The 16416-nt window shown below is 47.8% G+C and overlaps 1 protein-coding gene across 1 annotated transcript in view; it reads right to left on the reverse strand.

Annotated features, from left to right (window-relative positions):
• Window positions 1–13867, reverse strand: part of PDLIM1 (PDZ and LIM domain 1) — a 43987-nt gene extending 30120 nt beyond the window's left edge. Inside the window, exons 1-2 of the mRNA XM_080620893.1 lie at window positions 13721–13867; window positions 1999–2150 (exon numbers count right to left, since the gene is read on the reverse strand). Of these exons, the coding sequence (XP_080477019.1) occupies window positions 1999–2150; window positions 13721–13816 (248 nt within the window). The 5' untranslated portion in view covers window positions 13817–13867. The remainder of the gene's footprint in view (window positions 1–1998; window positions 2151–13720) is intronic.
• Between the last annotated feature and the right edge of the window lie 2549 nt (window positions 13868–16416).

The raw sequence follows: 16416 nt of genomic DNA on the forward strand, positions 1-16416 counted from the left end.
GCCTTCCTCACTAACTGTACAGTCAAGCCTTACTAACAGAGTTTGCCCACCAAGGTTCAGGAAGCCCAAGCCACACCACTTTTTCAGGTGGCACTTCTTTTCCAAAGTGTCTTCCACCCTTTCCACCTCTGTAGCTTCCCTTCTTCACAGAGGGGGGCTGACCACTGACCCAGTCAGCTTTCCTCACCCATTTCCTCTACCCTAAGCTGAACAAGAAGATGAAGCGTGGGTTCCAACTGTTTTAAAACGCCTAATCTATCACCCCTCTAGGCCTCTTCTCAAGATCTTCCATTTTAAGGTCTTGGTCCTAGACTGCAAAGTAAAGGTCTCCAGCCTCAGCAGCAAGGATAGAGACATAACAATTCTGACAATTGTGTCCAGCTGCATTTGGGACAACACAGTTACAGGGGGCCAGAAGGAGACAGCTGGATGCTAGGGATAAATTATTCTCAACAGAGCACAACCAGGAAAGATCACGTGATACATGCTGTTGTCTTTTGGCATTAAAGAAGAGTTTCTCCTCCAAGAAAGCCTCCTGCAGTATCATATTCCCCAATACAAACACATCTCTAGCAGCTATCAGGCTATCAAGTACCCAAATAGTAAGAAATTCTTCCCTAAGCAGAACATTACTCCCAAGAGCGAGGATGACCAAAGACTTAAAGTCCCTCAGAATTATATAAAATGGAGTTGATACCGAGCAATGAGTAGCAATATCAAATCCTGATAAGAAGTCAGATAAGTAGTCAGATCAATGCTTTCACATCCTTGTGGTCTTGACACTCCTCGTCCCTTTTGTCAGCAGTGCTCATCAATCAGTACAGCAGCAGAAGCGTCCAACACACACTCATGCTACCTCATTGAAAGGGGGTCTTGAAAAAGAGTTGAGCTCTGCTAAATCAAGGTCCCCTGCATCATTTTACACAGCTGCATATGCAGCTAGAAATCTCTACATGGGCAGCTTCCATACCCAAGGCCCATGAAACATGCATAGGGTAGCTATAAAGTTAACGACTTTTTAATTAACATAAGCAAACAGATTTTACAGACTCAATGATCTGTAAGAGTGAGCTTGCCCGCAGGCTGAAAGAGCCCTAGCCTCCCCTCCTCTCTCCCAGCCAGAGCCACACGGCACTGGTTTGCTAAGTCAAGCAGCCAGATATTAGAGAGGAAAAGGAGCACTCTTTTGCAGGAAGATTACAGGCTGCCAGGTCAGAGGCCATTATGAGAAACTGTGGGGCTAACAGGCTGTTGCAATGCTTGCCACCCATTCACACTGCCAGCACTGTGCTCTCTTCTTTCCTCTGTGAATTCCCTCAATGAATTACCAGGCTTTTTTTGGCCAAGACCCATCTCTTCTTCCTGAACTGGGAAATGCCTGCTGAACTCCTGGCATTGTAATTGCTATGGTAAAAGTCTTCTGTTAATCACGGAAAAGCCCTGAACAACTAAACTACTGTCATGCTTTTGCACTCCTTCTGAAAGCACTTCCCTTGCATCTGCCATGATGCTCATGGACAATTGCTCTGGGAGGAGGCAGCCACAGGAAAAACTCACTCCAGAGCAACTAGAAATGCCATGCTGCATATACCATGTGACTTTGCCAAGTGCTGAGACCCAAGGCTACAATTCAAACCAAGAGGAAGGATAAATCCCCAGCACCCTCAAAAACCCCCAGGTTCCAGTTGTTTATGAGTGAAGTTTTCACAAGACCAATCTTTGCTGTCAGGAGCAACAGAACAGGCTGCCAGACCTTGCCACAAATTATCAGCCAATTTCTCAGTGGGAAAATTGTTTTCATAAGGTCAAACGCAGCAAACGCAAGCTGCATTAGGATTAAAGGCTGAAATGGAGTTGCTATACAGTGCCTGACCAGAGAAAGCACTAAGAGGTCAAATTAAACAAACCAGCCAGAAGTCTTTTGTCAACCCAAAACATAGCTACTGCCCACCCCAAATCCCTCCCTCTCTCCCCACCCCACCTTGCTCAGTGATGTACCTGCTGACCGTCAGAGTTAGTTCATCTGTGCAACCCTTGATTTTGTTCTGTGCCTCAAGGTGCGTCATGTTATCTGTGTTAACTCCATCAATAGCTATGATCTGGTCTCCTATACACAAGTTGGCTACTGCAGCTTTGCTACCTGGAGTCACCTAAGAGAAAACAAAAAGAATGATTGGACTTTCAATGGAGAGCTTTCCATAGAAACATTGAAAAAAGCCCCAGACAGGTAAAGCACTCAGGGTTTCTCTCACTGGTACCTGGAAGCAAAGAGGTGAAAATTCATGGAAGTAAATTCTCAGCAGAAACCTATCTGGGTCCCTCAGATATTCCTCAGTATTAGGGGCAGGATTCTGTTTCGGCACCCACAGTCTGGGGAGGGGACAGCAAGTAAATAACAAAAATTATATTTTCACTTAAGGCAATTTTCTTTGTGCTAGAGAGTGAGATTGTACAGAAAGCAACTGTTCTTTGCTGGACAGAGAAGTGCTCTCCTAAACAGAAGGTGCTGAGGACAGCCAGGAAGTTGGAGTTTCTAAGAATGGAAGTGACAAAAAAGAGGATCAGAGTCATTGCAATATAATCACTGCCAATCACAAACACCTCCATCTGCATCATGATCTCATTTGTTTCTGTCCTTGGGAGAAACAGCTGGGGTCAAGATTTTGGATTGCTTCTTTAGTTGTAATGAACTGGTTTTGCCAGGAACAGCTGCAACAAACACACTTTAGTGAGATCAATCCCAAAGCAGTGCTTTATCTAATAAGTAGACCGGAAAGGAAAAAGGCATCAGTAACTTCATCTTTAAACCACAACCTGAAGATACTTTCTGAAAAAGAAGCATCATCCGCAGCCTGCCAGGTTGACCACAACTTAGCTTGACACATTCTGTCATACTACATCTCCCTTTCCTTTGCATGTGTGGTGCTTGGCTTCCCAGTTACACCACTGCACTGCTAAAGAGCTGCTGTGCTCTACCTGAGAAATCACTGATGGGAAGGAGCTCAACATAACCTCAGAGATCCCAAGCAGAAGACACTAAGCAGGAATGCCATCATTATGATACTCCTCATGAAAAAGAAGGTCCCAGCTGAAACTTGGCATTTTCAAGCAAATCAACTAAATGGCTCATTCATTCTTTTCCTACTTCTTTTAAAGGGGCATCCTCTTAACAAGCAAGACCTCTTTGGGACTAAATTATTGCCTGGGCAGAGGGTGAAGAATGTCACATTTGTTTGTGGCTTTGCAAACACTACATAAGATTTTGTGCAGTTTAAATGATTTTGTGGAAGAAGCATAATGATTACTGTGGGCTCTCATCAATTATTGAATAGGCAGAGGAAATTAGAAGGGTGGGCTAATCTCAGACACAAATACAGATTAAAACATGCCTCACAGCTGAGACATACCTCGTTTATGAGTCTGTTGTAACTGGCATTCATTCTACACATTCATGCTAGGTTTCAGCATGCTGGAAAGCAGCTGAGCAAACCAGCAGAGCTATCATACATAAATAAACATTGTTCACAAGATTTAGAGATTCCTAATGTGGGATTGGATGGCAAATCATTGCCCCTAGGGAAACCTTCATGTCCTGGAGGTGACACACATTAGCTGCAATCACTGCTTTCCCTGGGCCAAAACTGAGGCTGTTCAGCACATCGCCTCACAGCTGTAGAGGGAAATTTCCCCTAACCAGTGGGAAGATCATAAACTGCTTTTCTTTATTTCACCTCTCCACTAAGACAGTATTCCATGGAAACGGGAAGGACATAGATGTGTATCACAGATGTCCAAGGTTAGCCAAGGTGCTCAATATTTACCCAAAGATCATCAGATAGGTCAAACAAAAACCTCACCACTTTTAATGTTTCAAAGCAGAATACAAAGTGACAGAGGAAGTGCTAATGAAGTGACCAGATGAGCCACCAGACGGATACAGAAAATCTGCTTTAAATGTGAAGATCATCATCTCCCAAGCTGCAGCCTGCAGCTGGCTGGTGACCTACTAAGACCACTGAGTGTAGCTTGCTGCTGCTCCACTGGATGCATTGCTTTGAGAACCCCTTCATGCAAACCTTGTGGCAGGGACAGCTAGAAGCCATGAAGAAATCTTGGGCACTGGAAGTCACCCATATTCACATCAGATTTGGAAGCTGTCATTTTAGAAACCATGAGACAGATCCCTAAAGACATCTCTACACCAGAGGGAGACTGCAGGAGACACACTGTGGGTCACTTGGCCTTAACCAAGTCAATTGGTTTCTTGGTGCCTTTACTTCCTCTAATACCAAAGGAGGGAGAGCAGCACATTACTCACCCCTGTGAGTTGCACTGAGCTCAGCACCTTATTACTGTGATTCATTTTTGATCAAACAAGACTGCCAAAGGGTCAAGAGTAAGTGAAACACTGCCGGAGGCTCGGCCATATAGCTTGCATTTAAAGACCAACAATCTATACAATGTGGCAGGCTGCTAGAAATGATCCTGTACCACAAGGAGCAGCTGAGCCAGATCAGTCAGGGACACTAAATACTGAAGCCTCCTGAAGAAATTCCCAAGAGCAATGGGGATGAGCAAGTGGCATTCACAGTAATATCTCAAGCCAGTGCTTGTGGTGTCACATTCCCCTTCTGTGTCCACTTCACAGGAATTTGAAATGTGAGTGCTCTTCTCCATCAGATAAAAGCCACTGGTAGCACAAGGGCAATTACATCCACTCAGGTACCACACAAACCTCTCCCCTGAGGGGAAGCTACAATGATGCACAGTAACAAAAAAGATAAGTGAATTTGCCAAAAGGAAACGTGCTTTAAAATCCAGTTTCTTCAGTTCTGGAAATAACTTGCCCTAAAATGCAACCATCCACAAACTGCTCCCCTACAATATCCAGCTTGTACTCCCTGCCAGGATTACTCTGAGCAAACATGTCTGCACAAGGGCACGGTACTGCAGGGAACCCATCCCCCATCCTTTTAGGATGATTTATAGCTAGTAATAACATTCCCTTCCCCCCTCACCCCGCAGTAAGGTCTGGGCTTATCTCAGTGTTGTCAACACTCTTTTGAGATCTGCTCACCTACCAGTTAGGCCAGGAAAGAAAAAACATTTCTGTTACTAAGTGAAGAGCAGAGAGCTGCCACTGGGAAGACCTTCTCCTGCTTTTATTTTTGTCCCATCTCTGCACAGCCACGGTGAGCAGCAAGGGCAGGCATATGGCCAGGAAGGGAAGGCAGAGGCGCTCAGAATACTGACAGCTACCAGGCAGCTTACACAACCCAACCAAAAGGACTCCAAAAATGAGCAAAAGCTTTCAGGCTCACAGGCACTCAGTGAATGTTGCACTGCCTGAAACAGCTTTGGTCCTGCTCCACTCTCGGATGACTTAAAGCTTTGCACCAGCCTCTCTCCTTTGAGCAGACAGAGCTGCACTGCTGCATGGGAAGGCGAGGAGGGCTGAAAGACACCGCAAGGAACAAAACCTGCAAACGCAACTTTGTACAAGTTAAGTCTCACGCAAAGGCATAGTCTCTGGTCTCCTTCAAAAGAGCTCCCTGACTGGCTTTCCCCACTGGTCAAGCAGCATCTGGCAGACGGGGTATGGACAGCACCACAAGGCCCCAGCAGCCCCCAGCTCCAGGGACACTATCTGTGAATAAAGCTCTGCACACCCTGTAACATCATGCCCAAGGACTTCCTTTGGAAAGGAGCCCTGTTCCACCTTGGGGTGCCTGCTGCCAGGCAATTGTGTAACACTTCGCCATTAGGTCATTTCACTGTTAAACACACAATGCTGAGACAGGCTGAACAACACTGCTTCATACTGTATCCAAAACAGGTCCTAGAGGTCACCAGAGTCTGCCTGTGGTGATGCTGTTTGGCTGGTGTCTCTGTGTAAGAAATCTGGGCTACCACAAATCTAGATACTTATAACCAGACATATCAAACTAGGTCCCTGATACCAGCTCAGACACATTTGCCAGCATGTGGGAGAAACAAATAATCTCTATAATCTGTAGGCTTGATTGTGCACTCCATACTCACGCAGAGCTCAGTGTGCTAGATTACAGTCTAAACCAGGCTTGAACGTTGTTTTTTTTTTTTCAAGAGGACCCACAGATTCAGGGTTGGTATGGATAGAAGAAAAACAGACATTATTTTCTTATACTACAAAGTGAAGCTTTGTGTACATGTGCACACACAGAGATTGATATAGATATATAAAGCTCTGTAATTATGGAGCGAATAGAAAATTATTAGTTCCCCCGACTTTCCCTGCACACACACTTTGGGCTCCACCTTGCCAACACCACTGGAACTTTTGTGAAATGCACATTTCTGTCTACTAGGTGTCTTGTCAGCTATCGTCCCCTTGCACTGGCAGCCAAGCAGCAAATGAAAGACTCTGCTATGACATATCAAGTCTTCAGCTAGTCTTTGGGCAAGTGCGTTTACAATAGAAAAGGAAATACTTTGATTTAGTGGAGGGATATATTTGGAGGAGTGGAGATATATTTGGCTGCTTACCCAGCTCCCAGGCCCTCTTTATAAAACTTCTATCTGTCCCAGAGCTAGCTGAACACAAATATGTTTTACATTAAATGCAATTACCTCCATACGTGCTACCTAACAAGATTTGCAGTCCCTGGACAGAGATATACGATGCCTTTTTTCTTACTGCAGGCGAGGATCTGAGTGGATATATTAAGGGAAGCTGCTGCCCACAGCAAATGAGAGGGAGAAAGGGTGGGAAGCATTTCTATGAAAAGCAGCATAACACAGCTCCATGTGAGTCAACAGAGATGGGTGGGTCTAAAATTCATTCAATTCTTTCTGGCATTCTCCCCCCATGGATTCAGGCACACTACTTCCTCACTTCATCAGCCCTTTAGTTTCTCACAGATCCTACAGCCTCCGGCATCACCCATCACTCCACACCTAGACACACATAGCAAGAAGTGGTGAAGAGATAAGAATGAGAAAATTAACATCAGCCAAGACAAAGATCCTGGTAAACAGCACCTCTCTGAGCTTGCGAGGAAAACCCAGCTGCATCTTCACAGGACAGAACAGACATGCAGCAACATACTTCTGAGGCCACCAGTGACAACTAGACAGCTCTGATATGCAGCTTAATCCTCCCAACCCACACACACTGCTCTTTTACCATGAGTAATGTCCTCAGCACTGGAGTATCATGCTAAGCAGCCACAATTTCTCCCAGCAAAAGCATGCAGCTGGGTCAGCAGAGATCAGAGGCTATGAGAAAATTCAGGCAAGCATGTTCTCCACCCCTTCTCTTTAGAGGAGGGGGAATGACAAGCTGGTTCCTTACAACCGGCTCTGGGAGACTTTCCTCCCAAGATGCTCCCATTCTCTGCACCATTACAGTCTGACACTGCTGTAGCCCACAGCTCAGTAGCTGCTCTGTAATGGCCCACACCACACCATCACAAGGAAAGAAGGGGGAAGTGGATAAGCCACTAGCTGGTGAAACCCCTGAGCATCAGACCACACCAGCAGGGTCTAGGATTCCACTACAACAAGCCCCTCTGTGATAGCCCAGCTTGCCCTCATCCTCCTGCCTGCCTTCATGTCCTGCCTATTTCTGACAGCCAGATGGGCATTATTAACTCAGAAAGTGGAAGGCTTTAGGCACAGCAGAGAGAGGGCTGACCTCAGGAAGGTGGTGTAAAAGGACATATGTGAGATTATTTGCTCAGACAGAGGCTCAAGTGGTGGTCAAGGAGTTACAGAGCAGCCTCACAGCTTGTTCTGCAACATGCCCTACATTTAAAAAAATTATTAAATATAAGGATTTCTTACAGACCTCACAAACATTACACAGAGCTGCCCATCAGCTGAACCTTCCTGATGGTTTATTCCATCCTCTAAACAAACAACATGTCCAGTAATCAGCAACTAAGATACTGTGTCACTGTCCAGAACAACATCAATTGTTTATGTAGTTAAGGCCTCCTTTAATTTCCCTGTTTATACTACTGAGGGGAAAAAAAAAAACATTAAAAAATCCATTTGCTGCTGCTATTTTGATGTTTCACCCTTCAAATACGAAGCATTTTACAAGCCAAATACATCTCTTGATGGACAAAGTGAGTTTTGAGGGTGAAAGGCACCAAGAAGCTTGCAACCATCTGTAACTTGACAAGTAGGAATGAGCAGATAACAGAACAAAAAGGAATCTCTTTCTCTCAGTAAGTCCAACGTTTACCTTTATCAACTTATCTGAGACTTAAAGCTCTGTCTGTCTGCCTGTCTGTCCCAGAGCTAGCCAAAGTGGAGCTCTCGAAGTGGAGTTCTTCATGTTCTTTGGCAAACTCATCAATATCAAGGTGGGTTGCCATTCCCAAAAGAACTTTGGTTGGACTCAAAGAAGAGGTACAGAGAAATGAGTACTCCAGAGTTTCATAATATCAAGTTGCTGCATAATCGTGGCAAATTGGTCTGAAAAGGTGAACTGCAGAAAGTCCAACTATGGCTCCTATCGAGGCAAGGGTACTGATGCTGCATGTAACTCTGGTAGAAGGTGTTTTACTAATATCCTAATTCTTTTAAATGTTTTTCTAAAGATAAAACTGTCCCCAGACTCATGAAACAGGGCTGGGAAAGGTCACGCCTGTCCTGTGTCCCAAAGTGCTCCATCTTTACTGACAGAAAATTCTGCTACTTTCCCCTTGCTACAATTCTGGATGATTCCATCTCAGCCAAACCCCAGCAGCCAGGGAGATAAGCAAAGTCCTTTCCTCTCCTCAGCAGCCATTTATATCTTTGAAGCACAAGCTTGTCCAGCCTCAGCAACTGCCCGGGAAGGTGCCAGGGTTCATGCTGGCTTTGAAGTCTGTAGGGGCATTACTGTGATGTGAACCTCTGCTCTCCATACCCCACACACTCAGACCAGGCAGGACTCTCCAGCATCAAAGGCACAAGACATCATGCTGGGCTCTAAACATCAACCCAGATTCTTCTGGGGGGCCAGAAGCTCTTGGTCGATGACCTTAATGACCAATGATCGACAGGACGTGATCAGCTCTGTAGTTATGGAGCAGCTGTGCCAGACACCCTGGGCAATGGGGCACAGCATGGACCAGCAGGACTGGTGCTGCCACAGCCCCTGTCCAGCCTGGCAGCTGGGAGCAGCAGTGCAAGAGCAAACATCACTGCAGGAAACATAAAGCCACTTTCACCTTCCCATAAATGCTAGCAGCTTTCCCCAGCTGGCTCCCTCTGCCTAGCCAGCCTCAGAACAAGAGCCAAGCACAATGCCAATATCTGATGTTATGGGCAAGAAAGCTGGGCTGGGCAGCAGCCATAGGTGTGCACAGTGGGGACCAGCCAATGCGCCCCATGCCGAGGAGGAAAGCCACCCCAACCCTATCACGTCCACCACGCCCCACGTTCCTTTTGCAGAGGGGGAGGCGTCCCAGCTCCCCTCTGGACGCAGAGGCCTCCCTGACCAGTCCTGTCACTCCCCATGTATCAAACCATGGCTGCAGGTTATTTTGCTTTCTTTCTGTGTGAGGAAGAGGCTGCAGCCCAGCTCCCAGAGCAGACACTTGTGCCATAGAGCTGAGCCCTGGCAGGGTCCAGATGAAGCTCAGTCTCCACCCATCCGCTGCCATGGTCACCCCACTAAGCCCCTGCAAGAGATGCCATTAGCAGGGTGTCCCATACCACTGGGGCTTCCTTTCACTGGTAGCTCTAGGATGCCTTTGCTCAGCTGAGAGAGGAGTAAAGATGTCAGCTGGTACCAAAGTAAAACCTAATGTCCTTTCATACCATGGGATTCAGTCCTGTGCTTGATTTCAGACCATCGCATCCAGTGTTTTCACTAGATCAGATTTTAAGTTTACAAAGCTGGTTCGGAGGACCATGCCTAAAAATAACAAACACCAAAAAAAATGCCCAATTATCTTCCAGTTCTGTAATTGCTAGAAATCCTGAAATTTCAAAATACCATGAATAGATAAAGTATCAGACTAAGCAGGGATGAATTCATGTTGCTGTGGTTGAACTCAGCAACAAGCATAATATTGAGATTTCATCTTTTGCCATTTGCAAAACTGGGCTGTCCTGAAACCACTTTTTCATTGGCAAAATGTTCAGTTCCACAGACTCTGACAGTCACTCCTTCTTAATGAAGCTGAGAGGTTTTTAAATGACAAAACATAGAGCAAAATTCCCCTCTGTCTTTATTTTGGGTCAGAAGCTCAAGATCAACACGTCACTAACAAACCACAGAAATCATCTCAAGAGCAAGGTTTATTAGACAGTTCCATGTATATATGCAACTGGAAAGAGAAATCTCCAATGTTTATCAAAATTAAAGGCAACCAAACAGGAAAGCGCTCATGTTACCTGAGGGATGGAGGGGGATGGGAGTCTATCAGCTGTGCTGCTTTTTAGCCAGCTTCACTTCATCAGCATCTCATCTCATGAAACACGTCATCTGAGAGGGGAGCTTGAGAAGCCAAAAGCCATTATTAAGGAGCTGAGGTACAATGGTGGTGAGTGCCATAAATACCAAGACAAGCTCACCACAAGGACAACACTGCCAGAAGCCAAATCTGAGCTCCTGGCAGGCAACACAGGCTGAATTCTGGCATCTTCATTCAAAGAGAGCTGCAAAACACCCAGTTCAGGCCCATGACTGGATGGGTGTCTCTCTCCTGGCATGCTACCATGCGAGCACACACCTGGAGCAGCAGTGTGATCCCAACAGTGCATCACTGGGATGGGCAGCCCTGAATGAGGCACAGCCAGGCTCCACTGGCCACGTGGGAGGAGTCTTGTCCCCCACGTAGCACACCTGAATTGCTGTGCTCCCAGCTGGCAGCAGCAGGATGATGCTGCTGCACAGTGCAATCAAGGATACATGCCTGGCGCAGCGCAGGCAGCCCAGCCCAGCGCAGGCAGCCCAGCCCTGTGTACTGCTCCTAACAGCACTCCCCGTGAGCGCATCTGTGCCATGGGCATACAACCTACACATGCTGCAGCAAACATGTAACAGTGCTGGGAGGGACAGCCACATCCTCCCTGCTGTGTGGGCAATGCACTCATCATAAACTACAGCTTCCCCGCCCTCTCATTCCCCTCAGGTAGCCCCCCCATCTCACACCTTAGTGGGATCAAAGCCCTTATAACCCTTGGCAGATGCCAATCCTACAGCCAGAGCTTGCTGACAAAGCTTATCCATCATAGAATCACAGAATGCTTAGGGCTGAAAGATCACCTTAAGATCATCTAGTTCCAACCTCCATGGGCAGGGATGCCCTACACTAGACCACGTTTCCCAAGGCTCTGTCAAACCTGGCCTTTAATACTTCCTTGGGCAACCCATTCCAGTGCCTCACCACCCTTACAGTAAAGAATTTCTTCCATATATCCAATATAAACTTCCCCTGTTTAAGTTTAAACCCATTACCCCTTGTCCTGTCACTACAGTCCCTGATGAATAGTCCCTCCCCAGCATTCTTGTAGGCCCCCTTCAGATACTGGAAGGCTGCTCTGAGGTCTCCACGCAGCCTTCTCTTCTCCAGGCTGAACAGCCCCAACTTTCTCAGCCTGTCTCCATATGGGAGGTGCTCCAGTCCCCTGATCATCCTCGTGGCCCTCCTCTGGACTTGTTCCAACAGTTCCATGTCCTTTTTATGTTGAGGACACCAGAACTGCACACAATACTCCAAGTGAGGTCTCACGAGAGCAGAGTAGAGGGGCAGGATCACCTCCTTCAACCTGCTGGTCACGCTTCTTTTGATGCAGCCCAGGGTACGGTTGGCTTTCTGGGCTGCGAGCACACAGCTGTGAGGAGAGGAGGGCTCCATGCCCAAAAAGCTCTGTGGTCAGAGCACAGGTATAAAATGCAATAAGGAAGAAGAAAAATTAAGTTATAGCCCCATAAAATCATCACACAAGGAGGATCAGACTCTAAAACAGACCAAAACTGGACCAGATCTTGGTCCAGTTTTGGGGTTTTTTACATGGTGAAGGGGGACTCTCTGAGACCTTTGTTTCTGAGCCAAGGGCACAAACCCAGGAACCTTAGGAGCAAGGCACAGGAAGGATTAATGGCTTGAAGTCTTGGAGAGGAAATTAAACATGTCAGAGGGGCCACCAGAGAAAGCCATGATAAGAGCTGCCAATTGTCAGCATTTACGTCATCACCACCAGAGAAGATATTTTATTACATTTTAGTCCCCAGGGTCACAATTTCTCATGAGGTGGTTATTTTTGCTGCTTTGCTGATCTGTGTCTCTTGGTATGCGCCCATAAGTGCTGACAAAGGTGACTGAGGAGAAGAGGTAAGAGCAATGAGGTAGGGCTTCAGACATATTTCTGCCTCAGAGCGTTTTGCTGGAGGGAAATGGCAACAATTACCATAACAATGAAGTAAATATCACTTCCCCTACACTAAAGCTGCTTTCATGTAAAAAAAAATGCTTTAGAAGAATGAGGCATTATAACTGTGATTGAAAGAGGTTACACAGAAAATTAATAATTTCCCCCCTCTGTGAGTCTGACAGCACTTCCAGCTCTGCCCTTTCTGAAGCCAGCAGCCTTCCCTGTGGCACCTGGGGTCGTTCAGGCAGCAGCACCCCACTGCATGAGACCAAGGGGCAGGAGATATTTAGAACAATTCACATGTTTCACCATCCTGGGCTTCTTGAAGTGCAGTTCACAGAGGTTCAAGCTCTTGTACATCCCACTTCCCGTGGCCCTTCCTCACCTGAAGACCCCAAAGGCACGTAAAGATGGTGGCAGAGCCAGAGCCCACGGCTGCCAGCAGCTCATTGGATGCCTGTGGTTTGCAAAGGAATTGCTGGAAATCATGAAATCAGAGCATGTCCTTCCCCTGGGGGGAGCCAGGCCTGCAGTCAGCCCCAACAAGACACTGAGCAGCCCACCCCATAGAAAGCCACAGAGGGACAGGGAGTTTGGGGTTCATTGCCGGCACGCAGGAAGAGATGGGCATATGTGCCTTCGGTTGTTGCAGGTGTGCAGTGAGCAGCTTAGGGCAGGGCTCAGCTCCCAGCCAGCAGCAGCCACGCAGGTGGCAACACCTGCTCGGGGATGTCTGGGTGCAGGGGGTATGTGGACAGCAAAGCCAAGCGCTCTGAACCAATCCCTGAAGTTACACGGGCAAACACTGGAGCCCAGGACGGCACATTAAGTTACACCACTAAAACTGTTTGCATGTGGAACTTTACTGTCATTTCATAACTAATTTTTCTTTAAGTGGGTAAGAAGTACTTAGAACAGAAACAGGCTGTAGCACTTAAGGTAGGTTAATATGGCTTCTGTAAACAAAGGCTTTTCTTTTACCTATACATGGCAAGCCAAAGCAGGCGAGCACTAACACCACCTCAGTGTGACTGCTTCCCATAGGACGGCCTGCAAAACCAAATTACAGGCTGGCGGGAGCAGAGGGCATCCTCTCTACCTGTGGAAAGGGGTTTGCTATGGACGAACGATAAGAAGCAAAGGCTCTGGTCAAAGCCAAGTCAAGGGGCTGCATAGGACACCATGGATTTCTCCATAAACATCAGACAAATAAACAGGGGGAAGTAAAAGAGAAGACGCCCCCTGCCCCTGTGCCACCAGCCAGCCCCAGCCTTCCCCGGAGCCGCCGTCGAGCCGACGCGGTCCCAGCGACTTCCCCAGCCCCCAGCGCCGCCCGCCCCCCCGGGCCGCCGCCGCGCCCTACCCGGGAGATGGCGAGGGGCTGCTCGAAGTCCCGGCCGCCCACCAGGCGGAAGCCCCAGGGCCCGGGGCCCGACAGCACGATGCGGTGTGTCTCCATGTGCGCGATTGCACCTCGCAGGACGCCCAGCAGCCCCGCCGCCTGCACCGGCACAGCCCGCCCCTGGCCCGCCCCAGCCCCTCCCCGGGACTCTCGGGCTCCGCCGCCGCCAGGCTGGCTGTCCCCGCCCCGGAGCAGCGCTCCCCGGATACCGCTGGCTCGCCGCGGTTCAAGGCGAAGCCCTCTCGAGGGAGGTTTGCGGAGCCGAACCGCGGTGGGAGGGCGAGAATTTCGGTTGTCGGGAGCTCGGAGCGTCCCACGCCCCGTCTCACCCCATTCCAGTCCATCCCCTCCCAGCTGAGAGCCGAGCAGGCCGCCGGTGAGCAACCGCATGTAAGACTGCCCCGGTGCGGCGCTTCCCATGCAAACACGGACCGGCCGCTGCTAGCTTGGCGCGGTGTTAACTCTGAACCTAATGGGGGCGATGGAAATAAGCAGCATTGTGTGCAGTTTCCCAGCCGGGAGCTGATGGGTAGGGGCGGAGCCTGGGAAGGGCTCAAGTCCATCAGTGCTTATCTCTAGCCCCTTAGGGTGGTACCACTGTAATAAATTTAAATGTTTAATTTGCTGATCAAGTAAAGTTTGTGTATTATATGGCTATAGGTTTTGTAATGTTGATATTGAATGAATGAATTTAAGTTTTGTGTAAGGGTCAAACTGATACGGGGGCTTGATATAAGAAATGCTAGTGCCTGGGAAATATAAAGTACTTTTTGCTTAACTTAAGTTGTAGAAAGAAAACTATGGTATAAATCTGTGGAATTTAGGGGCCCCACTAAACATGAGTTAATTGTTTCACACTAGCCTTCTAAAGTATAACATTTCACACCATCCTTCTACTTATCAGACAGAGCCTTCCAAACATCTGCTAGCTTGAAATACTCCTTGCCTGCCCTTTCCTGCAATAAATTTTGCAGGAAGGTCACCGTGTTCTAAATCTTTGCTAGTTAACAGAAGAATTACACTTATGGCTGGTTTCAGCTAATTGTGTAACCACTGGGGCGTCCAACTGTGCCAAAGGTGAAAAGTTTAAGAAGAGGAAGACTCATTTACTTCATCCTGAGACCCCCGCCCATGACCACGGGGAGGTACTGCGCATGTGCAAAGGACCTTTTAGCTCAATAGGATGCGGGGATAGGTCATGAATACGTATAGGCATGTAACTTTAAAGGATAAATGTAGAGGGAAACGACACTGAGGTGTGCGTCTTTGGTGGAGCGGAGACTCCCCTGTGCACCCAGTGCTGCTTGCTTATTGCCTCTTACCCTTAAACAATCTAAATAAAATATTTGGAATCAGTCGTGGCCAAGACTGAATTTTTATAACACCACTAACAAAGGAATTCCCTTATACGAGTTTTCCAGCCAATCTCCTTAGCTGTGATTCAGGAAAAATAGTTGTTCCAGTTGCATGTTAAGCCCCTCCAATCTGAGAGGTTGTGTACAGCAATGGTGCTGGCATTTACAACTTGAGTGTAAGCACTGCTGCATATTTGGTAAATGAACACAGCTCATCAGTGAGCAGAACAGCAGCAAGCCACAGCACAAAGCGGCTGCTGAAGCTGGGACTCAGGCACAGCAGGGGAGCGTGGAGCAGTCAGCAAATGTGGCTGAGGTGGGTCACTAAGTGCTGGCCTTATGAGACATGGCCATGAATGACCCAATCACAAGGCATACCCTTGCCTCTGCAATCCCCTTTCTTGGCTTCCTCCTTTTTCCTGCATTCACTTGTCGTTTCATGGGTTATTTCCTTCCAGGGTACCTGCATCTGGACTGTTAGTCTCATTTCTATCAGAGAGCAGCAGTTCTTCTACCACATCATTACACATCTCCTGGCAGTGAAGAAAGTGACACCAAGAGCTCCTTCTCCCCCAGGTGTGAGGGATTTCCGGAGGGCTGTGACACACCACTGGGTCCTCTTCTTCCCTGTGACCAAGTATATTAGGATAGACAGTGCAGCAAAGCAGTGATCAGGCTGCCCCTTTTGCAGCATATAAGGTAACCTGTGAAACAGAAAAATAGGCTCATGTCTGTGTGCTTTCTGGGGAAGTGGAAAATAGCTTCAGGCTTTTGCTGCTCTGTTAGTTCAGGTTTAGGGTTGGCTTGCCTACAGTTTCCCAAAATCACTGTGACTGCAGCCATGACGTGTTGTATGTGTCTGCCTGGTCATCCCATCACCCATCACAGAGTTTGTTGCCCAATTTTGACTCAGGCTGAGGTGGATGCCTCAAGAAGTGAAAGACCAGCCTTTGGGGTCGGCAGAGCCCCACATAGGCAGATTGCATTAGGCAGATTTGTGGAGGTGCAAGGTGCAATTTGGTGATACCTGTGAGTTACTGAGCCCCAGGGGGCTCCCCCAAGGCAGCTCAGCTCCAGCCTTCCCTTGCTCTGCACCTTCAGGGCACACAAAAAGCCCCAGCTAGCTCTCCTGCTGCACAGCTAGAAGACATGATGTGTTCACCACAAACCCCTTGAATTAGTGCTGCAGCCCTACCTTCCTGATCAGAACGCAGCTACTGCAGAGGTCAGCATCTTAAGGCCTTCGACCCAGGTTAGGGTTAAAAATGCCTATGTAAACCCAATGTCAACAAACACCCCTTC

Source organism: Psittacula echo (assembly GCF_963264785.1).
Source record: "Psittacula echo genome assembly, chromosome: 6".
Lineage (NCBI taxonomy): Eukaryota > Metazoa > Chordata > Aves > Psittaciformes > Psittacidae > Psittacula > Psittacula echo.